The sequence below is a fragment of the Hirundo rustica genome, chromosome 20 (genome assembly GCF_015227805.2).
Source record: "Hirundo rustica isolate bHirRus1 chromosome 20, bHirRus1.pri.v3, whole genome shotgun sequence".
In the NCBI taxonomy this organism is placed as follows: domain Eukaryota; kingdom Metazoa; phylum Chordata; class Aves; order Passeriformes; family Hirundinidae; genus Hirundo; species Hirundo rustica.
In genome coordinates this window covers 1,365,233-1,391,107 of record NC_053469.1, presented here as the reverse complement: position 1 = coordinate 1,391,107, position 25,875 = coordinate 1,365,233, and the positions used below count along the sequence as shown (strand labels likewise).

The 25,875-nt window shown below is 44.9% G+C and overlaps 1 protein-coding gene across 9 annotated transcripts in view; it reads right to left on the bottom strand.

Annotated features, from left to right (window-relative positions):
• The window catches only part of DENND1A (DENN domain containing 1A), a 151,685-nt gene that overhangs the window by 4,868 nt on the left and 120,942 nt on the right, over positions 1-25,875 (bottom strand). For 2 of the 9 annotated variants that reach the window (XM_058423172.1, XM_040083551.2), the window contains exons 18-21: positions 25,491-25,547; positions 20,512-20,643; positions 9,422-9,481; positions 5,058-5,146 (exon numbers count right to left, since the gene is read on the bottom strand). In XM_058423172.1, the coding sequence (XP_058279155.1) occupies positions 5,058-5,146; positions 9,422-9,481; positions 20,512-20,643; positions 25,491-25,547 (338 nt within the window). Of the gene's footprint in view, positions 1-1,229; positions 1,359-5,057; positions 5,147-7,900; positions 9,267-9,421; positions 9,482-20,511; positions 20,644-25,490; positions 25,548-25,875 lie in introns of those variants that run through there. The other 7 variants (XM_058423171.1, XM_040083550.2, XM_058423174.1 and 4 more) reach the window with 5 other exon arrangements.

Genomic DNA, 25,875 nt, shown 5'->3' with positions numbered 1-25,875 from the left:
AACACGAGTGTGGGAACATTTTCTGGCCCTTCCCTACTGATCCTCCCCATCCCACCTGTGTGCAGTCAGGTCTCTTCCCTGTCAGCCTCCCAGCCTGTGTCTGCAGCACACAATGGATTTTAGCCACTGCAGACCTCTCTGTGCCCCTGCAGCCTCCTTCTCCAGCCTGGCCTGACCCAGCTGTGGCTGCCAGGTTTCAGCTGCCCCGCATCATCCATCTCCCAGCTCCTGAACTGCCTGCACGTGGTACTGTGGATTTCTGAAGCAGCAGCTCACAGTATCCTGGCCCGTCTTCCTAGAGGTTCTTGTCAAAGCGGTAACTGCATTTGTTAAAAGAATGAGTGCAGCTCCATGCAATTTATCTCCCTTTCATCCTCTAGAAATCCTCAAGCAGGCGAGGTTAGGAAATAACAAATCCTCTGCTGCCATTCAGTGAGGGCTCAGCTCAGAGCTGCCTGCTGGGATTGGGATATTCAAATAGGCAGCAAGAGGGATTCAGTGCAGCTGAACCCAGCGCTGGCAGGGCTCCCCTCACTTCACAGGGGCACCCTGGGCATGCTGTGCTCCTTCCCCTACCACAGGCACCGTGGGCAGGGACAGAACCCTCCAGCCACAGCTCCAGTGAGTGGTTCTGGCCCAGCTGCTCAGCTGTCTTACAAGACTGAGTGACAGGGGTTTGGGAATGTACAAGTTACAAATCCAAAAGCTGGATACAAATAGACCAAACAAACTTCCTGCTTCTTGTATAATTGTCAGATTGTACTCAATGTCCTCAGAGCACACCTGCAGGGATGTGATACCTGACAGAGCAGAGAGGCTGGGATCAAACAGGTGACACAGGAAAAGGATGATAACCCCACTGGAATGAGGCTTACAGGACAACCCAAAAGCACAGTAGCACCACACAAGAATGAATGGAGAAAGGTTTGGACAGGAGCAGGAGCAGCGTGTTGGAACAAAGGACAAATGGAAGGGTGACATCCCACAGAGCTAGAGTCGATGGAAGCCCAGAAGCTGTGTGTTACTGCAGTATTTCATGCAAGAGGATGCTTTTTCATGCTGCTCAACATCAAGACAGACAAGCAGGAGAAAGGTTGGTCATTCATCAAGCACTGTACAGAGGCCCTACGAGCACATCCAAAATCCCAGTACAGGAGCAGGTGCCCTGAGAAATGCAAACCCCACTGTTCAAAGCTGGCATGAACACAGCAAAAGAGTAAAGGATAGACCATTCGAAAGGAGCAGAGAAGAAAAAGTTTTCAGAGAAGCCAGAGACAGGATCCTCTTCCTGCTGAAATTCATCATCAGAGGAGTCCTCAGAGAGGAAGACTGTATAGTGTCGCATGGGCTTTACGAGGCTGGGGAACAGGAAGAGAAAAGGAAGTTATCAAGTGGCCACAGTGACAGCTCCTGCGGAGAGAAACCAGGGGCTCTGGAGATCCAGATCATCCTGAGCCCAACTGCCTGCACAGCAGAGAGCTAGTGGGGAACGCTGAGCTCTGCTGCCCAGGCACAGAGCACAGCCCCTCTGCCAAGGGCAGGGCACCCTGGGGTGCCCAAGGGCAGGGACCGCAGCCCATAGCCACACCAGTGCAGGGGACAATATAGAAACCCTTTCCCCACCACGTTCCCTCCTGAGCTGGGCACCTCTGTTCTTCAGACAGCTCAGCTCCTCGGGCTCTCTGAGCTCTTACAAACATTACAAACACAGATCTCTGCTTTACAATTAGCCTGATGCACAAGAGGAGCTGACTCCAGGGCACCTGTTCCTACCTGTGTCTATTTCTCACATTTGAAACTGCTTCACTCTAGAATAAAATCTAGGCTGTCCAAGGATCGGTTTAAAATGCAGTTTGCCAAGTAAGGTGTGTACGTTCCTTTCCTCAGTGGTTAACTGAGAATGGGTTCTGAAAGATCAGGTCAGGAAAAGAGACGTTGGACGCTGCAGCCAACAGCCCAAGAGGGCCCGAGCTGCCACTGCCAATGAACGTTCACTCGCAGTCGGGCCACAGCTAATTAATAAAAACTTTCTAACAGGTGGCAGCGGCTGCAGCCGCTGACTCTGCATTACTCCAGTTAAAACCAGTGAGTGCACTGCTTTCTTCCCCTTTCCTTCTGTAACAGCCATCCAGGGGAAGGAGGTGGGGCCGCTGCAGCCCCGGGGCTGCGGTAAATGCCAGTAAATGCCGTGTCAGCCCCGTGCCCTGTCCCGGGGGTGCCAGGCGCTCCGGTAAATGCCGTGTCAGCCCCGTGCCCTGTCCCGGGGGTGCCAGGCGCTCCGGTAAATGCTGTGTCAGCCCCGTGCCCTGTCCCGGGGGTGCCAGGCGCTCCGGTAAATGCCGTGTCAGCCCCGTGCCCTGTCCCGGGGTGCCAGGCGCTCCGGTAAATGCCGTGTCAGCCCCGTGCCCTGTCCCGGGGGTGCCAGGCGCTCCGGTAAATGCCGTGTCAGCCCCGTGCCCTGTCCCGGGGGTGCCAGGCGCTCCGGTAAATGCCGTGTCAGCCCCGTGCCCGGCACCACACAGATGGAACGCTCTCCACGGCGCCGGCAGCAGCACGGAGTGGGGGCTCTGTTTTAATGAGGAAGATCTGCATCTCGGGAGCTTTTTTCATGTGTCAGGATGCATGGACAAATCAGCAGCACATCACGCTGGCCAAAAATGAAATGCTGACAAATGTAGATATTTCAAATTTAATTGACACCTAAATGTACTTGAGACAGAAAAAAGAAATACAGAAATTAGGAGTGCAGGATATGGGAATGAGTAAGGAGAATTCTGTAATAATTTTAAAGGATGTTCTGGTTATGAGAAAATTAAATTTGTATATTTTATTACCATATTGCTTTTTCCTATATATTGAGATTGTGGTACAAAGGGGTGTACGGGTGTACGGACTTGTCATTATTCTCCTTAAAAGGGCTCTGCAAATTTGAGGAAGAATTATTTTTTGTTGACATATTTTTTTAAAGAACAGGTACACGCAAGCTCTAGGGAATTAAAGAATTTGTCCCTCTTAGCCAGTAAAATGCAGAGAACAAGGGATTTGGATGTACGCTCTGAGACAGGAGGCTCGGGAGTGAGGGGATTACCTGGCAGCTCTTCCACGTGAACACAGCGCAGAGCCACGCTGGAGCTCCTCCCTGCAGATCCTGCGCTCAGTGTCAGAGCTCGTGGCTTGGCGAGCCCATGGGAACCCTTCAGCAGCCCCAGGTGCTGCGGGAGCCCGTTCCAGCCGGGCCTGCCCCTGCAGCCTGTCCCATCCCACCCCACACAGCCCCTGCGGGGACCTGTCCAGCACGGGGAACACTGCTTAACAACAGACAGGAGCATCATCCGTGTGCAGTCACTGCTCCTGACACCTTTCACTGAAGACTGATCAGAAAATGAGCACACACATCCCCAAAACGTGTTGCTTTTACACACATAAAAAGAATTCATGTAACTGAAGACAGAAATCTCCTAACCTTCGATGCTAACAGGTAAAACAAGGGAAAATATATTTTATGGTGTTTTCACTGATTCTAGTGTTATCCAAGAGAGAGAAAACAGTGTGAGTTTTTTAAAGAGACAACACCTCTCTTGTTTCCGTTTCAGAACACTTATACAAAGACTACTTCTTACCAGGACATTAAACAGAAAGTTTGTGGGAAACATAATGAAAATTCTGTATTTTGTGAAAGCAGCTGAGCTGTAAAGACTCAGTGAAATTAGCGCAATAAACTAGACCTAAATAAAATAATTAAAATACAATATATTTCCAGCATTGGTACAATGTTTACCATTTGTGTTTATCTGTGGTCTGATAGTGGCAGGAATTGAAATTAGAAGTTAGCAGCAAGCAACACTGGGATGTCAGCAGCTTTTGAACCCAAACATCCAGAAACCTCCTTAGGAACACACATAAATATTAAATTGGTTCAATTATCCTCCACCTAAATGCAGCGAGCCATCAGATTAAATATTAAGAAAATGCTTTTGGTTTAGAAGTCCCCACAACCTCTGTGCAGGGCCAGCATGGCCCTTTGCAGGAGCTGCATCTGCTCCACAAGAGGGCAACCAAATTCCACTGTAAAATGCACAAATACTCCTGTACAAGGGAGGAATCACCGTTCAGTTTAGGCCAAAGCTGGAGTATGACCCTATCCTGGAAAGAGCTATCCATGCACTGATGTCCACTGCTGCCCCTCCAGTGTGTTTGGGCTGTGCTGACAAGTTCAGAACATCCACAGTTCAATATATCCACACTTCAATACATCCACAGCTCAGAACATCCATTCCCTGGTCAGGGTCAACCCTGAAGGGCCCATTGCTGACTCCACTCTGGCACCATCCAGAATCTGCAGCACACACCCTGTGTCATCTTTGCAAAAATTCCTGGATAAGTGACATGAGTGGAAGTGCCTGCAAAAGCCTCTCTGAGGTAACAGAATATGCCTGTACTGGTATGCACAAGAGAGACACTGGAAACCAACAGCTTTTGTCCAGGAGCAGTGGGCTGTGGCAGCACGGATGATTTGGAACATTCCCCCTTCACTGCCACAGCTAAAGGAGGGATAAATTTGCTGTGCAAAGTGAAGCCCTACAAGCCCTCACCACAAAGCACACGCAGACATCACGGTCCTGTTAATGCACTCTGGAGTTAGACACAGTATCTTCTGCCATCACTGTCAAATAAACAGTTCTACACCCTCCAGCTACAGCCTGGCAAGAACACTGCACCTGTAGGGCTGGAACGGACAATTTCCTTCAAAGAAAAGTGCAAAACAAAGCAACAAAGAAATTAACAAACCTCCAAAACCTGAAAACTTTCACTGAAGAGGCTGATCAGAGTGTGTGCAACTTGGCAAACCACAATTCTTCCATAAGCAAACTTTGGTTACTTGCTTTTTCACACTTCCTCTACAATGTTCCAAAAAACTTTTCTAAAAAAACCAGGTTTTTTCTTAGTTAAAAACTAGCTTTGATCTGTAGTATGTTTTAATGAGTCCTTTGGTGAGTCCCAGTTCTGAACACGCTGTCTGATGCAAGCAGAGAGGAGCAGAGCAGCACAGTACTTACTGTTCTGGGCTGGGAACTGAGGTCCTCCGGCCCTCCACACCAATGTTGCTCTTGGGCCTCTTAACCACATGAGGTCTTGGGGGGCGAACCTGTGACATGCACAGAGACATCTCATCAAACACTGCCCTGATCCAACAGCACACAGACAGCAATGGAGAACCACCAGTACCCTACAGGGATCTTCCACCGGGCCTGGCTTTGTGTTTTGTGCCACAAAGTTGCACATGAATGTGGATACATCAGTGACTCTGAGGAATAGAAACCACACCGCCCCACGACGTGCAAATAAAACAGATATGCTTGTCACTAACTGCTATCTGCTCTTGTCCTGCTTGGTACGGGCTGAATTTCAGAGAAAAGATTGCCTAAGAGGGAGCTTCCCCCATGCAGTCAGTGGAGAGAGAAAGCTGGGAATGCCCGTGTGCTCTGGGCATTGCATGGGCAGTGGGGCTCAGCTCTGACACCACAACCCCTCTGGCCACTTGCTCCCAGGAACCCAACCTCTCAGCTGAGGACTTCTGTGCAAGGGAGCGCTGGAAAATGTGTACTTAGGATAAATGTTTTAACATGAAACCTCAGCTCATTCTTCATTAAAAATTCGCTTCCTTCCAGCAGCTCAATGCAAACCCTTGCCGGCCATATTGTCATTATCACTCCTGGTATTGAGTTAGACTTCTGCTGTCTGTATAAAATCCAAAGCTTTTCTGTGGAAGATGATGTTGCTGCCAATCCAGTCCCACATATGTGTCCATCACCTTCGAATGCGTGGAAATTCAGCTAGATTTCTGACCAGGTTCTCCACAAGCAAACGAGCCTTATTTCAAGGAAAGGAGTAAGTACTTGTGCTCTAAGTCCGTCTATGTGCCAGCCCACGCTGCTGAGGAATCCTGTGCTGAACTTATCCCTGCGAGTCAAATGAGGGAATTTGCAGCATCAGGGCAGACTGCACACACCAGTTTCACGTGTTTTGTTAAGCACGTGAAAAAGAGTCGGATCTGTTGGCTCAGCTCAATGCTAATCTCCACAGAAATGCCCAAAAACCCAAATAAAGTTGGGAATACAGCTCAGCTCCTGACCTCCCAGAGCTTGTGCTCCTTTAAGAGGCACAAGAGAAAGGAGCTGTTCATGGCTACAGCCTGAGTGCTCTGCAGTGACTAAAGAAGTTTTAAAAAAATATAATTTGTTGGGGATGGGGGGCTTTCCAGCTTTGTTTTGTTTTGTTTTTTAAATTTTTCTTCCCAGGTATATAAACCTTAAGTTTTCCTGCCAGGAGAAAGCCAGCAAATTGTGTGTAGTGCCTCTGCCCTATACACTAGTATGCAGAAAATAGCAGCAGCATTATTACATTGAATTTTCATTTCAAAGGAAATGGTGCACAGCAGATATGAGGAAGAAATCCAGAGTTGTATTGCCACTATTTCTTAGGAAAAAGGGCTTATGAAAAGGTCAGATGTTAAGGTCTTGGAGATCAGTCCCCACACAAGGCTGCTCCTCTCTACAATAAAGACAGCTTAAGAATGTGAATTTATGGCAGGAATGGAAGGATTAAGTTTGTGGCAACTTCAACTGAACTTGCAACGTGGTGAAACATGGGGAAAAGAACAACAGAGCTAATTAGAGGAGCTGAGCTGTCAGAGCGCAGCAGAATGGCTCGGTGCCAACAAACAAAAGGAATGGGCTGGCAATCAGCAGGATCGATGAAGAATACTGCTTCATTAGGGCTGATAAAACAGGGAGAGACTGCAGAGAGGACTGGGGGAGAGGGGGGCGACAGGCAGGAGGAACCGGGAGAGGAGAGCGCGAAGGAGAGAGGGAAAGAGAGGAAGAAAGCAAGCTGCTTAATTAAATGGGAGCTGGGAGCTGATGTGTAAAGCTGGCCTGTCAGCGTGCTGGGAACACTTTCACCTTTCAGGTGGGTGTGCTGCCGAGGAGGGAGAGAGGTGAGAGTTTGGGGTGGCTCCAGGGTCCCCAGCCCAGTGTGCCGCAAGGTGACAAAGCTGAGCGGGATTTAGAGCTTTGTTCCCGAGGCACTGCAGGGAAAAGCCAGGAATCAAGTCAATTCCTTACTGGATTTTGAGTCTCACATAGCCACAGAGGCAAGGTTAAATGCTTATCAAACGCAAAAGTATCAAAGAAATCCAATTATGTGAGCACACAGGCAAAAGCAAAAAGGTAAACTTCCAGGACAGAAGGGTTGAATGTGCTTATTACTGTCCCCATCAACTTAATGCATAATTATTATATTTTAACTTTTTCTAATTGAATAGTTTCCAAACAACCACTATTAATCCAAACAGACCTCCATTAATTAGAAGCAACAACCCTCTCTCCTTCATAATACCACCACCACTTATTTCCAAAGCAGCAAAATGCAAAGAACATCTCTGCTCTGCTTCCTTAACCTTTCTTTGGTCTGTGTTTCCGGCTTTATTATCAGCAAGTACTCATATTGCAAGCACTAGTGCCCATGTATTCCTCCTTGCAGCACAAAGTATTTCTCAGGAATTGCGGTATTATGTGGCCCTGGCTGGAAGAGCAGAGGGACCTGGTCTCCCCCTCCAGTGCTTGTGTACAAGGCCAGGATAAATCACTTGCTGATACCCACCTCTGTAGGAGCTGCCAAGCCTGAGAGGGAAAAAGCAGCCTGCAAAAAGTATTATTTACACATACAGAAATGTGTTGCAACTACTTAAAGCCAAATAACAGTTCTGAACAACAACAAATTTATGTATATTTGATACAAGCATATTTTTTGGATTGATTATAATAATTTACATTTATCTTGAATTTCCCCTTGATGAATGAAGCCTTTCTGTTCCACTTACCGACACAGCCAAAAGAATGCAACAGGAGCTTTCATTATTACATTTCCAACATTTTATCAATCACATTGGGTGCAAAGACAGTGGAACCAACCATGTTACAGTGAGGACTATTAATACCCTACAGCTTGGAGATTAAACACTCTTAACAAGACTTCCACATAATAAATGACTCCGTTTGAACAATACAGTTCAGCAACTTTGGTATAGAGGAATCACAACATGCCCCCTTACACCTGCCAAACTGGGAACACGAGGGCATGGGAGCACCACAGGAACCCCACAGTACATGGAAAGTCTGGTCCTAGTGAAACACATCTGGGAGGGTCTCCCATGCCCACTGTATTTAGGAGAACACGCATAATCATAGCCAGTGCTACTTTTTAAACACAGAGAACAGAAACCTTCAGGGGAAAAAAACCCATAAAAATTACTCTGTTAAGCTAAACATCCCAGAGTTAAAAAGAGGGAGGAGAAGAAACACATGCCACTGAAATGTCACACAGGAACATGCACCAGAGATCAAAAGTTAAAACACACACCCAGTTGCACTTGTTAACCAGCTACCTGCTCATCCAAAACACATTTTAACAAGTTTTAGCAAGATCAGATTTGAAAACTTGCATCTCTCTCTTATGCATGTATGTGTATGGATAAGGAAGCAAGAAGATGATTTGGGGTGGAACTATATATATAAAGCTAAAAGCCTGAATACACATAAATATCTTCCAGTGCTGTGCCAAAAACCAACACTCCTCCTAAATTGTTACTTCTTGCCTGTGCCTTAAAAAAATAGTAAACATCTGGTGCAGACCCAGCAGGGTGTCCAGTTTTAATGCTATCCTGCACAGTCCATAGGTAAAACTGTCCTACAGGGAGCATTTTTGGGGGAAAATGGCTGAGATAAGGTATCCCTACCTAACATGTACAGACACTGCACTGCCAATAATTTCTGTGCAGTTCTTCCATGGAGGAATCCCTTCCTCTGGCCAACCTGTTGTGCCTTCTTTTACACCATGGAATTACCCAGGGTATGTCATCCCTAGCACGGTACCAATGTTCTACCACCAAAGATTGACCTTGCTTTCTTCACGTCTATTCGTACATGGAGAAGCATTAGGCATCCCAAATTAATTAAAAGCATAACTTGCAGAGAATAAATATTTTGTCTTCAGGCTTCTGCTTCCTTTCAGATTTGAGTTCAGTGCAAGTCTTCAAAAGCTCACTGGCTAAAAACTTCTGCCAGCCAGTGTAGCAGGGCTTTGTGGGTAAGAAATCACTGCAAAAGTCAAACCAGACGTGGCCAGAGCAGCCCCAGTTACCTGCAGAGCTGCCCGAGAGCTGCAGCGCTCGCCAGAGAAAAGCAGAACAACCGCGGGTCCCAGGGCTGTGCCGCAGCAGAGAGAAGGTAGTTTAGGAGCATAATTCATACACGGCTTCTGCGCAGTTTGACAATCCAAACTACCAGGGTTTAGTAGTGCTACAAAGAGCGTAACTCAGGCAGTGTTAAGGCGTGGCAGTGAGACAATCCCAGCTACTCACGGGCCTGGAGGAGCGCTGGATCTTTGGGGGCGGCGGCCGCGGCGGGCGGAGTCTGTGCTGCTGCAGCAAAGCGGAGACTACATTAAAGTCACCTGCATGGAAACACCTCCGATGTCCTGGCAAAAGCAGCGTGAGCATGTGACAGCACGTGGTTTACCTCCATACTCACCTCACCAAGGGGCGTGTTTCCAAAGCAGTGACAAAGCCCACGAGCTGCGGGGTGCCCCGGCAGCCCAGGTACCCATGGGCTGAGCTCAGCTCCTGTCACACCTAAGGCAGCGGGGCCAGCACTCCACACCACACAGCCAGAGCGGACTGACACAGCTAACATGTCACGGGGCACTCCTGCACCTCGAGGTCCAAGTGTTCTAGGCTACGTGTATGCAAATGGAAACCAGGATACTCAAAAGCACTGTCACTAAGATCTCAAGTGGTTTTAGTGCTTGTGAAAACTTATGGAGAAGTCCTCAAACCAGACATTTAAGATCATGAAAAAAACCCCAATTCAGTTGAACTTTTCATGCACTTAAAGGTGAGCTTATGTTCAGATCCCGTCCTGAATTTCACTCCTAAGCGACCAACAATTACAAGTCAGACCTTAAAGCATCATGATGGCCTAGAACTCAAAACTACTTGTGCAAAGTATCATTTTAGTTCTGTGTAAGTGAAAATGAACATCCTACAAATATTCTATATATTTATATTACAATAAACTACTCCTTTGCAGAAGCCAATACTTTCATACCCTCATCCTGTCACTAGATTATTTTTTCCAGCTGAGATTTAAATCACATATGATTAAGCTTTCATCTCTGATCAAAAAATAGTTCAACGTGTTTCCACAATAAAGACACATATAAATGCTGCTTTGGGAAAAGATTAAACGTGTAGAAACTTTTTTGTCTCTTGGACTTCTAACCAGGCATTGTGTTGACTCAGAACTGTGACCTCAGTGCTGTTAAGAACACAGGCAAACCCAACACTGGGATTCCCATTTCTGTTATCACTGCAGCGCTCTCAGCAACGGGCTTTGTTGGGAGGTCGGTGTGTGCTGCCCCACATGTGCACTGCTGAGCCCCAGGGGATCTCAGAGCAGGGTAAGAGAAGTGCCCAGGGCCGTGCTCTCTGCACTGAGCAGGCCAGGGCTGGAGGGGAGGGAACAGGGCCTTTCCCAGAGCTGCACTGCCTGTGTTGGCGCTCCTGCCTGCCACCACAGCAGGGTAAGCAAGCCTGTTCAAACTCTGTGTTTGCTGGCAGAGCCACCCATTTGAAGTTAATTTGTTAATGCAGCAAAACACATTGTTTCTAAAAGGTCAGCAGGTGAAGCTGTGTTGGAATATCAACTTAATTACCTGGGCTGCAGGGAGGAATGGGCACCAAGCAGCACATGGCTGCCGTGCTAAAGGCTGCTAAATTGCTATTCCAGGTATAGTCCTAAATACATAAACTATAGCTTTTCATGTGAAGGGGAGAAATGTCTAAATTAGCACTTTCTCACCAATAGCTATTTACCAGCATACCTTTTTCCTCTGGATATTTGCTTAATTGTCTTGTTCTAAATACTTCTGAAGCAACAAGAGAGAAAATTTGCAGAAAGCCATTTTTATGACTGCGGATCTGGCACTGCTTTACTAATTACCAGACAAGTGACTTTAAGCCATGAGATGCTGAAGGAAGAAAAACCTTACATTCACTTTTACACTATCAAAATACTATTTAAGAATTATAGATCCCACATCTCTTCAAGTAGCTATAATATACCCAAGGAACTTTCACAATACAGCCATTTAGAGTTTTACGGCAGAGAAAACACTTTAAAGGGATAATTTTTGGTCTGCAAGGTAACAGCCTGTGAGCAGAATATTATCTCAAACTAACTGTGGATGTCTTTTGAGATTTTTTTTTAAGTGGTATTCAAAACAGCCTTGTGAATAAATTAGAGGTGCTAGTTCATGTGCAGCAACAAGTGCAACAAGAAGGAAATCCTTAAAGGAAACACAGCCAGATGAGAACTGGGTTGTCAGTATGTGGAGAAAGAAGTGTTTCTCAATTAGCAGTGAGGGTGTTTCCAATAATTCCCAAAGCCATGCTCTTCTACATGAATATCTTATTTCCTTCTGAAATTCAGGACTGGTTTGAAAATACTTGAAAGTCCATCAGCCATGGGAGAGAGAAGCCTTGTGCTGGATGAAGTCAGGCTCACACACACCAGGCTGCAGGAGACCTAAGTGCTGACTTTGGGAGAACATGCTGGATTCCAACTGAACACTCAATTAAAAAAAAAAGGAGAAAATAACAACACTGAAAAATGTCTGGTACCTAAAAAGATTGAGTAGAGAAAGCAGACAGAATCTATGAGGCAGCTGTTTTATTATCCACCCAGATCCCTGCACAGCACACGCTGCTTTTTACATGCTCCCATATGTACAGCTCACAAACTGGGATGACAGGAACTGTGTATGCTTTACAGCGTATATTTTTAATTTACACTCTGAAATACTTCAATGGAAATCTGCTGGGTCCTGTGATAAAAATAATCTCCATGTTTTAAGGGATGCCTCATTCTTCAAGCCACATTTGTATATTGGGAAGGGAGAACGAGTCTGGCAAAAATGCAGCAATGGCTAAAATCCCAAAACCATGAGAACACCACTGTGGATTATTATTGCTGCTAACTGATGCTATTCTAAAAACACATGCCTTAAACAATAAACTCCTGGGCTGTAGAACAGAATGGTATTTTGGTTTTTTTTGTCTGCAATTACAAAAAAAAAAAAAGGAATAATTCTGAGAATGCATGGTTCTATTCTTCTGAGTGTGTTCAGGAGCCTTAGACAGGCCATGCCCAAAGTAGCATGTGCTGTTCTGTGATGTAGAGAGGAGGAAGATGGTGGTGTCTGCACTTAAAGACTTGTCTAGACTTCTGATCACTCCCCAGCTCCAGTGCCAGAAAGGTCCCTGTCCTATGCAAACCAGCAGTAAAACCCACAGAAGGTGGTATAAGTAACATCTGAGCCCACTCAGTGCTCCACTCCCACTTTCTGTCTGCTGAGCAGCTGAACATCAGTGCTGACCTCCTCCCATCGATACGTGCACTCAGTTCTTCTAAAAAAATGTAACCCATCCCTGAACCATTAAACTGATGTTAATGATTAAATTTTAATAATTTATTTATTATTTTACTAATTATTAATTAATAAATAAATCAATTAAATTATATTATCTGACACTGCTGTTTGAGGACTCCTGACACCTTCCAAAGGAGATGCCTGTCAACAGCCTCTTATTTACCTGGCACAGAGCCCAGGTGCTGCAGAGCACAGCCTGAAAGCCACTGCACACTGAGCTCTGTGCAGCAGGTTCTTCTTCCACAGCTAACAGGTGCCTACAGAACACAGAATATTGAACTCAACTCGGGGTCATTCTGGTTCACAGAAGCCTCGCACATGTTGTTTCCAATTTGTTCCCATGTAGTGAGGCCCTGGATAACGAAGGATCCTGCTGCAGACAGTCACTACACAAGGCAGGAGCAAGCCAGGATTCTGCTGATTCCTTTTCCACCTGCTCTGCTCTGCTCTGGTCCTGCAGAGCTTTGTCATCCCTGCTCCTCGCTGGGCCTTCCTTAGCAATTTGCTCCAGCACTCACCACTGTTTGGGGAGAGGATTCATTTGTCATGATCCACTACTCTAAATACGCACCAGCTGTTTGTTCTGAGAAGGTGTCAGAAAAACCAAAGAAATTTCTACACCAAGAATGGACTTTACGGCCATTTCTCTGAAATACTCACTGTGACACAGAACATTGCAGCCCCTTTCACCTGTTCTTGTCCCCTCGGGTAACCACTGGTAACTTTGTATAACTTCTTGTTACTTCTTCAATATTTTGGCACCACTATGCACTTGACTTTTTGCACCGCATTTTTTTTCTGGACCCTGCAGTAACAGCAGAATCCTGCTGATTTCCTGACAATATCCACTCCTCAGTCCTAGATGGGTAAGTATGAACACACAGCGATGTTCCTGGTACTAGGAAGGAACACATCCTATGGAACACTCTGCACAGCACAATGGGCCTTACCCTGAAGCAGCACAACCTTCGTTTGTCCAGAGAATAAAACTCCAACTCTCTGTGATGTCTGCATAATGAATGACAGGGCCATGAAGGAAAACTCCCTTAACTCATCGAAGCAGGCCCTGTCTGGATCACAGCAAACCACCACTTTTGTACAACTATTCACAGAGGTAGAACAGGCAAGAGGTGGAAAGAGAATCTCACCGAGATGATCATTTTTCCAGAGGACTTCTTCCAAAATGAGGTTCATTTTGCTGTAGTTTGTTTTCATTCTGTCTATTCCTCAGCATACATGGATGGAGAGACATGTTGCAAAAAATCCCAGACGCCAGGAATATATTTATCCCCATGTGTTAAAGCCTATCCATCTACTACCTCAGCAGAGTTTAAAATCACAGCTAATAGGTTAACAACTGCTTTTCTTCTGCTTCAGATGAAGAATATCAGAAAGCTGGGGGAATATTCAGCTTCCCAATTTGTACTGACTGCTCAGTGCTACTTGCAATGTCTGTTTGACAGGACTGACATTTTGTACCACTGTGAGATGGGAGAATGTGTGACATTTTTATTCATGGTGGCGTACGCCCTTGTAATGATCAGCCCTGGTCGATGTGCTTACTGCAGCAGCCCCGAGCCCTCGGAGAACAAACACGAGCCCGAGGTGCCAGCAGTTTGGCTGCCTTATTAAACACCACCAGGATTCTAACGAAGAGCAACTGCTGGAAAATCTCACTGTCAAATCCTCAAGGACATTGTCAACATGGAACTAACTACATATATTTTTCACTTAAAATACTAGAAAATCCAGCAATGCAATATCAAATTTAAAGAAAAAAGCCACAGCGGTTTGTGCGTGTTTTCTTTTTTAACTGGTCATTTTGCCAGCTTTACGTTGGCTTTCTGTGGTCCTGATGCTGGAATTCAAATCAAAGGGATCATGTAACCTACATTATTTTAAATGCTGGAAAATGGACAAATCCTTTATTATCTCTTAACAGCTATTTCTCTCTAGCAAGTGGAATACTTGCACAGGAAAAAAAAAAAAAAAAAAACACAGAAAAAGAAAAAAGACATGGTCTCTCATTTAAGGAGTTCTATAAACAGCAATGACTCTGTTTTGCTCAGCTTCATCATTCACCAAGCCAGGCTGCATAGCTGGGGGGACATTCTCCCCACACACACACAGAAGCACATGGACCCTCTATCTGCAGCCTGGCACTCACAACTGTTCTATGAGGTATTCATCAGCCCAGCTCTTAAGGGCAAATCTAAAAAATGCCTGGCCAAACAAACAGTCACAGTGGGTCAGCATTTAGAAGAACTGTATGTTTCACATATTCCTTTAATCTCCTGGTTTAATCCAGTGGCCCAGAGACCAATCCAGACAGTTCTGGCCCAACTGCATATATCAACTTCATAAGTAATACATAAGAAACTTCTGGATGCTGATGTACATTGATAGAGAAGCAAGTCATCCATAAGACACCGTGAGCTCTTCTCAAGTTGTCAATCTAGGTGATTTGGGTAGCCTTGCATGTACCGATGCATTTATTTTCTATGTATGTATTATTTATAAAGCACAACTCTCCTTCCACATGGCAGCAGTGATGGACCAAGATCCTCTCTGGGAGGTATTTCTGGGTTCCTCAGCAGAACAGGACTAACGAGGAGCCTCTGCAGACACGTTCCAGCTGCTGTCACTTGTCACAAGCGCTGGGAGGTCGGCTCTGCCTGCGTTCCCCTCACACATCCAGCACTGCAGCACCTGACACGAGGTACGCAGGGCAGCACAGCAATTCCTAACATCCCTGTGTAAGGAGCGCTTCAGATAACCAGCCAGCTGGAAAACACTAAAAGCCAGTCTACAATGTGCTTTTTCATGGCTGAACACATGTGCTGGATGCACAGCGGGGCCGCAGACTCACTGAAAGCACGAAATCCTGCATGCCATGGCACAGGGCCCCTGCTGCAGTGGCTGGAGAGATGCCAGCTGTGCCTGCTCCTGGGGAAGCCCTGGGGAGCAGGTGCAGGAGGTGCCCAGACCCTGGGCACGCACTGCAGGTGCTGCTCACACTTGTCCTGGATTGGCACACCTGACCAGTGCAGGCATTCTCTATCTCCCACCCCGTGGAGTGCCATCCCTGCTAATCCAGCACACCACAAAGCACAATTTCAACCCAAAGCATCACTGTCCTGTCCACTAACATTGTTTATACTCCTCCAACTAAGAACACTGCTCCCCGAGACCCTGATGAGACATTTCAGTGGTCTCAAGCAGCTATTAGATGGACAAGTGCTTTGTCTTTCTTGTGAGGTGACTTTTACTGAGCAACACTGAATTCCTCCCTGAAAGGAACAGGCAAAGAAAGGAGTGAGAACAAATGAGGCTAGAAGATATGCTTTCCGAAGATAAAATCATTTTAAAGAACTTATACTTCTGCTAAATCCATGAAGAATCAAATGGAGAGAGGGAGAAAACCCATGTGGCTCCAGAGAAAGGAAATGGGAACCCACATTGCTCATCCGTGGGGAAGAGTGGAAGGGAGGCTCATTTACTTAATGAAGGTCCTGCTATTGTCCGAGCAGCTCAGAGTGGCCAGAGGAGGAGCTGGCTCTGCAACCAGAGCATACAGTTACACGAATAATAGCAAATGAACTTGCTTTCCCCTTTCCCCTTTGGTTTCTACCTCAGTGCCACACAATGCCTGCTGTGATCCAGGGGAATCTGCTATTGTTCTGATGCACCTGGGTGTGAAGGGAGTCACAGGGTCTGGCAAAGGAGCCTTCCTCCCTTCCCTCCTTCATCCCTTTTACCCTGGAGATAATCCCTCCTCTGCTGCCTCTGGCCTCAGCGATCCAGTTCTGCATTCCTGGAATGTAGCTGGCTGGTGTTCTCCCCATCTTTCCCCTGACCTCTTAATGCCGTTTAATCTGCTGGAAGAAGAGCACTGCCCTACAAAGCAGAGTTGTTTGTTCTGTGTGTCCAAGTGCAGACTGTGACTAGGAAAAATGAACCCCTTCATTTGCAGCAAAAGGGTTCAAACCAGCAAATCAGATGGCAATTTCCATGCTGTGGCCTGCAAGAGTTTAACAGCAGTCACAAAGAGCCAGGGAGAGAACCCAAAGAAGCCTTTCCGCAGACAGACAATCTGCTTCAGTACATTAGTGCATTTTCCATTTGTTTCATAGCTATTTACATTAGTCCCCAGAGCACTGATTCTGTCAGTACTTTGCCTCAAGAGTGGAACATGATTGAACCTCTCTACTAAAGATATATGTGGAAGAGTCTTTTGTATTTTCTTAAGCTTTACACCTTTTGGTACATAAATGGAATTAAATATCCTATTTGCTGGTAAATAAAAACAAGCCATAGAAAACATAAACGCAGTGAAGCTGACAAAAGACATTCTAATTATAACAGACACAATTAGAGAGCTGTACAGAACTGCCCGGATCACTTGCTTCTAATGAAATGATTCCCTTTCCCAACAAGTGATGCTTCTGGCAGCTTATCGTTCGCTGGTTTAATTGTACTAAATCAGGGGTGCCACCGACTGTGGGAAAGCTCCTAAGGAAGAACATTCCTAAGTGTAGGTTTGATTTTGGAGCCCTTGGGCTCATCCTGTGTGCTCACACCACCCCTCCCAGAGCAGTGGGAAGACTGGGCACAGGTACCAGTCCTGTATGAACCCTGTGGGTCCTGCCAAAGCAGCCCCAACAGCTGCTTGCTTGGACAAGGAACCTGTTCAAAACAGCCACCATGACACCATGTAGTGTTTATTCTCTAAACAGCTCAAAGACAACACAGACATGTGTTCTACCTAAAAAGTAAAACTGTGGGCATGGAAATAAGAGCCCAAACCCTCGAGTCACAAATCACCTGCATTAGTGCCCCACTCTGCCCTGGTCAGGGCTTACTGGGCTCCCAGTGCCTGCCCTGCCTGGCACACTGGGAAGGATCCCAAGGATAGCTCTGGCAGCTGGATATGCAGCATGAGTTTGATGCTTTAAGGGCATTTTGGTCAGCTTTTAAGACAGAAAAACAGAAGAAAGCACATAACAGGACATTCATAGAATCATTAAGGTTGAAAAAGACTAGTTGAAAAGATCAACCACCAGCCCAGCACCACAAGAGATGTTCTCTGTAGCACTGGATCTTCCATAATAATTAACCTTACTCTTTCCCCATAGAGCTCTACTCAGTACTACAAACCTTCCATTTGGATCTTGGCCTTGGCTTGAGAACTGTTCTCTCTTCTCCCCACCCACCAAACCCTGAGCTGCCTGTACTTCTCCAGCTACTTGTTGAGCCCAGTTGCATTGTCCCAGAGGCCGTGGTGACAGTTCCTGTATTTGGTTGATGCAGGGATCAATGAGAAAGCAACACCCTGGGTAAATCATGCAAAGTCCCACCCAGGAAAAGCAGTGGTCCCACCCTCCCATGGTGGTGTCTCACTAAGAACACTCTGTTTAGATCTTTACTACACTGCCCCAGGCTATCTGGCTAAAATCCTTCTTTTCACCATCAAGGGGAGCTTTCCCACAATGTCTTAGTATTAGAAAGCATCATTAAAACAATTCCACAATAAACAAGGCTCTGCAATGATGCCTGATCACCACTCACCAAGATGAGCCAGGACATACAGAATCTCCCCCAGTCAGCTAATTACTGCCAAATTTTGGTGAGCCATCAGCTGAGGGGCTGTGCTTTCACAAGTATTTCAAGATATTCTACTGATTTTTTTGTAGCCTAACAACTGCAGATACACAACTGTGTTCGGAAAAGCAGCAACTCCCTCACTCTAGGGTGAGAGATAATGAGTTAAAATTAAAGGTTGTTGCTGGCTCGCTAGCCCATCCCCCTTTAGCTAATCTGTCATGTAATGAAGAGAAGCACCCAGCACAGGACAGCTCGCTGCCGGCTCACTTACAGCTCGCTGATTAAGAATGTTCAACCAACAGCAGACTGCAGACCTTTCCGAGGAAAATAAATAGACTGTATGCAAATGTGTTTGTCACTTTGACAGCACGTCTCAATTAAAGCCCGCGCGGCGGCGGAGCGCTGCTGCAGCGCTGCGGCCGGGCTGCCTGCACCGCCCGCCCCGAGCCGGGCCCTGACCCCAGCGCACGCATGCATTTTAAACCTCGCTGCCAGCCGCACAATGCTGCGCTCCGAGAGAGCCCCTGACAATGAGAAAAAAGCCTCTTTCATCCTCTTCAGTTTAGAAGAGCTGTGAATGCACAAACAGCCCTTATTTCAGAGTTCTTGTGCCTTTTTAATTGTTCCCACCTTCTGTATTCCAGACAGAGTTAAAAGTGACATTAAAATCTCTGCCTTTAATCACGAGTTAGAAGCCATCTCCCATTTTTACACTAAATGTTGCTGCTTTTTCCCCCCCCCCCAATGCCTTAATCTATATTTCATAAACCTGAAGATCTTTTCCTTTTGAATGAAGGTATGATTTTGTTTTTGTCTGGGCACTGGGCTACCAGGAAAAGCAGACCCGTGCCAGGCCGAAGGCTGGGAATCACACAGCCCCACAACTGCTAAGTCAGATGGGTTTTTGGAAACCAACATTTGTACTGTGATGACAGCAATAAGCATTCAGCGAGCCTCTTCCCACAGCCAGGGGTCAGGAAAGCTGATGTGTTTTTCTTTCAATACAGAAGAGTGATCATTAAAAAATTTAAAAGTGACTGTTAGAAAACCTCATGAATTTAAATCTGCACTTACCACTCAAATATATTTTTAATTAATCTACCATCATGTTTGAACCATCCATCGTTCACAAAAATCTAAAGGAAAAACTGAAAATAAATTCTAATATTATCTGATTTCTGACTGCTTCAAATGAAATGTAACCTGTCCCTGCTGGAGCTAGATGGCTGCATTCCTCCGGTAGCCCCAATTCCTCTCAACTGTAGTGGCACAGAAAGTAATGGAAAAATAAATCTCTACTGAAAATAATTAATTGGAAGAGAAAGATTTTTAAAAAGTCTACAAGAACTTACATTTAGCACACTGGTGAAAGTACTGAAAAAATAAATCTAATTCCGAAATGATGCATACAACATTGCTCTGAGCACTGATTAGACCTCGGGCAGCCCCATCTAATACCTGAACAGTCAGTGCAGCCACACCAACTGCTTTCTACTCATAGACACTTCTCTAAAGCTGGTTTGCTTCACTTTTATAATGTTTTACAATTGCTTTAAAATTACACTTTGTCTCCTTAGAAGAAATCAGACATTCCTTCCTGTTTTCTAGTCAGAACAGTGTAAAGAATAGATAGAGCAAAAGAAAAGAGAACCGTGAACACAAATCATGTTATTTTTTGATTCAGGCTATACTTAATAGGGGAACACTGGCAAATGATAATAAATACTGGATGCTTTTCCCTGAAAATCACAGCAACTACAACATTTTCTAAATAGCTAGCTCTTCAAACCCCCCCAAACTCTCTGTTTTGCAGACATATCAAAAGAAACATTACACGAGTAACTAATGTGAACAGCTTAGCTGTCAATACTGAATACAGAGCACACTAACAAGCTATTAATTGATTTTCCCATCTTAATTCATCGCTTTTAATTTTCAGAGAATGTTCAAATGCTTTAACAGTTGGATATTCCATATTGACACTAATGATCTGGCTAGATAGAAGGGGATGTTTTAAATTCTATCCTCAGTACTGAGGGCCGTAGCACCTTGCATGCTAAAACAGTCACAAAATAGTTTATAAAATTGCTACAATATTTATGCTTCACCCCCCATTTACTTAAGGTTTATTTTCCTCAAAATCACCATCTGAACAAAAGGAGTCAGCAAACCCCAGAAAAATCAGATTTTGGATTCCCCTTGAAACAGATACAACAGAAACAAAACTAAAATAGCATAGTTCAGTGACTAAAGATAACTAAAGATAACGAAACATTTGGCATATTCGTTATCATGACTTTTCTCCAAACTCCTTTTGCTGAGTCACATGATTGAGAACAACTTCACACCAAGACCTACCTGACCAAAATGTACTGTGATTGGTCTTCTGTCCTCTCTTGATTTCGGGTCCTTCTTCTCACCCAGCGGCGATGGTGCTGCCCTGGGCAGGGGCTCCTCCGGCGCTGCTGAGCACCCGTTCTCTGCTATGTCCTGTGTGGTAGGAAAAGGTGAATAGCATGGCCAGGAACGCTCCTGAGTGAGGGGAACGTGCACAAAGGAGACACTAGAGGATAATGCTGACTAACAGTTTGGATGTTAGGGGAAAGAAACACCAAAGTACAGAAAAGAAAACATCATTAGAATAAAACACTTCATCCATCAGAGCTTGTACACAACCCCCCTCTCCTCCCAGTATCGGTGGTGCAAACAGGATGTTCAATAAAATGTCTGACTTGAACACGCAAAAGCCAGGAAGTGCATGTGGAGGAAGAAACCATAGCTCAGATATTCTATTTTAGAAATGAATTCAACAGAAGTCCAGGGACAGGGCATTCTGCTTATTGTAAACCTAAATGAACACAGTAATTCCATTAACGTACAACACAGATTTATCCACAGCAGAACAATTACTGGCTGAAGCGGCAAGGAGAGATGGAACTCAGAGTTTAGTCAGCTTTGCATTTCATCTTGGAGTCTGTGTGCACTGAATATGCCTCCAGGAGAGGGTACAACACCAAGGGCTGCCTGGCAGAACACTTTTTGTTTGCTTTGACATCAGTTCTCATCTCCAGAAGTGAAGTGACCCACCAGCCCAGGTTAGAGGACTTGGCAAGTGCAGGCACAGGGTGCGTAACACAGGTTTTGAAAAAGACAAAGGCTTGAAGACATCAGGAATCAGAGAAGGAGCAAAGAGTTTGAAAGTGAGTTGAGAAACAGTCTGTAACGCAGTGGGCCCCAAACCTTACATCTCTGCAACAATGCCAAGGAAATAATGCTGGGTAAATATGGAGAGAAGGCTGCACAGGCTGGAGCTCTGTAAGGCTGACCTGAGGGTGGCTGCTGCCACCGGCAGGGCTTTGATTCCCTGACCTCTGACACGGCCCCGCGAGCCCCCGGCTCGCTCAGGTACAATAATGAGCCGTGTAAGCTGATGGCCAATTAGAAATGGTTCCTTTGGACACACACTGACCTAATGTGTTTAGGTCAAATGAAACAAAAAGCTGGATGGACTTTCTAAGGGGCTTTGTGTGCTCCACAGAGAAGATGAGACCCCTCTTTAGATCCAGCTGGTAGAGCAGTGGCTCCCCAATACGGGCATAAGGATCATGGGGAATTAACAACTTGCTAAGGTCAAACTAGAGAGAAAAACTTTTTCCCCCCCCCGCCCTTCAGCTGCACAATGCCACCTTGTCTTGAAAAGGTACAACAAAGTCCTTCGAATTAGTAACAAAGAGCCCAAAACAAGGCATTGACAAGAAACCTGTGTCTGTCAAACTCCTACTCCAGCTCCAGACAGCCCCGAGCCTGCAAGGGATGTCCTCAGTTCGGAGCTCACACGGCCTATGGCAGCACCATTCTCTGCAATGACACTGAACACAAAGCCTGTGTGCGTGTTTCTGTGGGGTGCAGGCACTCCGGAGGTGCCTGGAGCTGCCAGAGCTCCAAGGTGTGCTGAGCAGGGGCTGCTCCGGCCCGCAGGCCAAGGCAGCACACGGCTGGGACACAACGGAAAGCAAAGCACCTGCCCGGGCAAAGCCCCAAAAACCACAAAAAGGACACAAGAACTGGGACATGAGGGGAATGGGAGGAGATAAAAGATAGAGAGATTAAGCCATTAAGCAAAATCCCCTCAGATGTGTAACGATCACTGCAAATCCTTGAGCTTTTATTACTATAGATTGCCTCTACTTCTCTGATGATATAATTGCATATAAAAGATAACATGCACCTAAAGCCTATTTCCACTGTGTTTGGTGTACAGATTTCCAATGAAACCACAATATAATTTTAAAAAACTGCTTAATAAAATATGAGAATTAAATTATTAGATTCCTCTCTATTTTTTCATCATCAATACAGCTTCACTCACCAAAGCAAAATCTGCTCCACAAAAGTTTGCTTTCTCTCTTCAACAAAACCACATTTGAGTTAAAAAAACAGTGAAATATGATCTTAAATTTTGTAACGAACGGCAAACATTGGTTAGAGAGGAGCAAAACGCATTCTGAATGTCCTAAACGTGGGGCATGTTGTGTTATAAAGCTCTAAATGAGTTCTTTCTAGAATACCAAGCATTATCTAGAGCCACACAGGGCTCTAGTAACTAAAATAATGTTGAATATATTAATGCCAAGTGCCCAACCATTTATATAAATTGTCTTAGCCAAAGCTTTCAGTAAGTTCCATTCTCCCGACTGAAAGTTGAGGACGGTACCATTCATATTCCTCCTTCTTCCTAATTCTATGCAGTTAAGCTTCAAATGAGCCACTAACGGAGGGACTTCACCACCAGGGTTGGTTTGTGAGGTGGAAAAAGGCAGCCTTTGCAAAAAAGGAAAAAAAAAAAAAAGGGGAAATGAAAAAAGAAAAAAGAGAAAAAAAAAATAGAAAAATGAGAACTGTATCAGATATAAAATAAAGCTACCAGGCTGTATCTATTAACAATTATTTGCTCTCACTCATAAGAATCCTGTGAAAACTATTTCTGTTGCTTTGAAATACTGCACCACAAATGAACAAGGGATGGAAATGGAGCACCATTCAATCTCCACTATCATATTAAAGAAGGACCTTACACACACCACAGTGACCTCTCAACAGGTCAATCCTGCATTTCTCATTTGCAATTCAAACCCAAGACTGGAGCAGACCAAGGGCAAAATGGGCTCTTGATTATATTTAAGAGGTCACCATTGCTATGCAGAGTTGGAGGAAGCAGAACCTCGAGCTTTATTGCATTTTTAAATTCTATCTTGTACAGAAGCTGTTCAAATTTGGCAGCAAAAACTGGAAAAGGGATGTTTATATTTGACTTTTCCTTACCAGGGGCCTGCATACTTTCTGTATTAATAATGGAAAATAGTACGTTAAAATGCACTGGATAGTAAGAATCAGTTTAAAAATAACCTTAGGTTAGTCTTAGAAGATGAAAGACTAGCATCCCAAATTTGGCAAAAAGTAAGTATTTAATGATACCAGAATGTCAGACAGTTAACACTCACACATGCTAGTGAGGAAACACAGGATAAATACAATGCTCTTACATAAAAACTGGGGAGGGTGCATTAATAGAGCTGTGTATGGAGCAGCACAGACATTTAGATTAAAAATGAGGGTGACCAAAACAATGTTTGCTATTTTTATCACTTTTAACAGAGCAATCCCTAATTTTACTTCCCTTCCTACCTGCATTCACACAGAGAAGAGGACGGGATAGAAAAGGACAGAATAGTAAGGAAGGAGAAGGTAGAGCAGTGTGTGTCAGCTCCTCACAGCTATCTCTTGTGAGAGCCTATGTTGAACAATCATGTTTAAGCATCTCACTTACAGATACACCACACCACGTAAGGAAGGTGAAACAAAATTGGGCCATTTAGTTGTAAATGTTATGTGTGTTTTTTAAAGAGAGGCTTGCTGCTTGACAGACCAGGAAGACAACAATAATAATAAAACAAAGAAATGACTGAATGAGGCTTTTCTCAGCCTCGTGTACAAATGTCACACAACAGCACACAATTCTATCAGCACTTAAAATGCAGGAAAAAATCTGGTCACGTTACACAGCTCCAACTGCTTTAGAAACATGCATGAGAAAGCCAAAGATTTTATTATTTCAGAAGGTTATGTCCAGAAGTGAAACACATGGAATGACATAATGAAATCCATCTACAAGAAAACCGCCTTATGTTTCTATTGTTTTCAAATTATACCTACAGTGGTCACATATAAAGTCAAGTAATAAAATAAAATAACAGAAAAACATCTGAAGCAACTTTCTCTTCCCTGAGATTCTGCAGCAACGTGTAGGATGTTCAGAGAGGGAGCAGCAGCTGGAAAGAACACAGGCAACTCCTCGCTCGGCAGCCCGGCTGCACAGAAACCCCTTTGGAGGAACAGGCTGGTGACAGGCCCAGGGCATTTCTGTCTGCCCACCAACATTTGTAGCCCTAACTTAAGAGGATTGTCTAGAACTTTAGAGAAGAAATTTACAGAGAGAGCACAGATTAAAGAAAAGCCACCCAAACTCCTATGCAGCAAACTGAATACAAATTTCTGAACAAGAACTTGAGTTCTCTCAGCAGGTCAGCTGCCCGGCTTCCTCCACGACTCGGCGAGCTCGGATGCACAGAACAACGGGAGTGCCTGCAATAACCCGGGCCAGAGCTGCCCATCTACTGAGGAGGTGTGTGCCAGTGTGGCTGTAGCTCTGGTTCAACAGGAGCAACTGGGATTGGATAACACATCCCTCAAACACAGCACAGCAGGTGGGAATTGTGCTGTTTACAACCACACACACACATTTGGGAAACAACAGTTTGAGTAGTTTTTCCTGCAATAATTCCAACTGGCAGTGGACACCAACTCTAATAAATTCCTTCCTGTCTGAACTTTGCAGCAGACATTCAAGAAATGCAGAAATGCCCTTCCCAATGGCAGATAAACATGATGCTTTTTTTCTGACTGATTACTGCAAAAATAACAACAATTTGCCATTTGCAAAAAGTTCACTGCCAGCACCGTAGGGAAGTGCTCCCAGTCCACGTGCAGTCCCCTCACACAGTGCCCCAGCACGAAGGACAGGAGCAGGACCACTCCGAGCAGAACACTCAATTTTCTGGCTTTTGTGGGTTTAAGTCAGAGCTTTAATGTGTTGGAAGACAATTTTTTTTTTGTCTGTGAATATTTATAAGTGTGAAAAATCCAGAACAGCTGGTAATGCATTTTGAAGTGCGCTAACAACACTGTATCAAACAGCTTCCTATTGATCACCTCATGCTTTCAGTGGCTAAGGATTTCAGACGTGGTGCTTATACATTTTGAATAAGAACTTCAAGTACCTTTTGCTTCAAGCGGTTTTTCACTTCTTTTATTCCCATTTTTGCATGATCTTTTGCCTGCATGAAAAATTAATTTAAGTTAAAATTCCCCTCTATATTCCAGCAGTGACTAAATTTGTTTTCAGTTAATAAAAATGGCAATAAAAAGATGTAACAGATACTGAAAACACATTGAAACAAACATAAAGCTAAAATCAATCCAAATAAACAAAATCCACCACCCCACTTTTGTTGTAAAAATTTTGTTTTCCCTGTTTTGAAGCCACAGACATCTTTCATCTATTTGCATTCCACAGCCTCAGCGTTCCCCAATAAGTATTTATCTTTGCTATAAACTTCTATTCTTCCACACTGGCACTGAGCCTGCAAATTCTCCTCGCAGAGC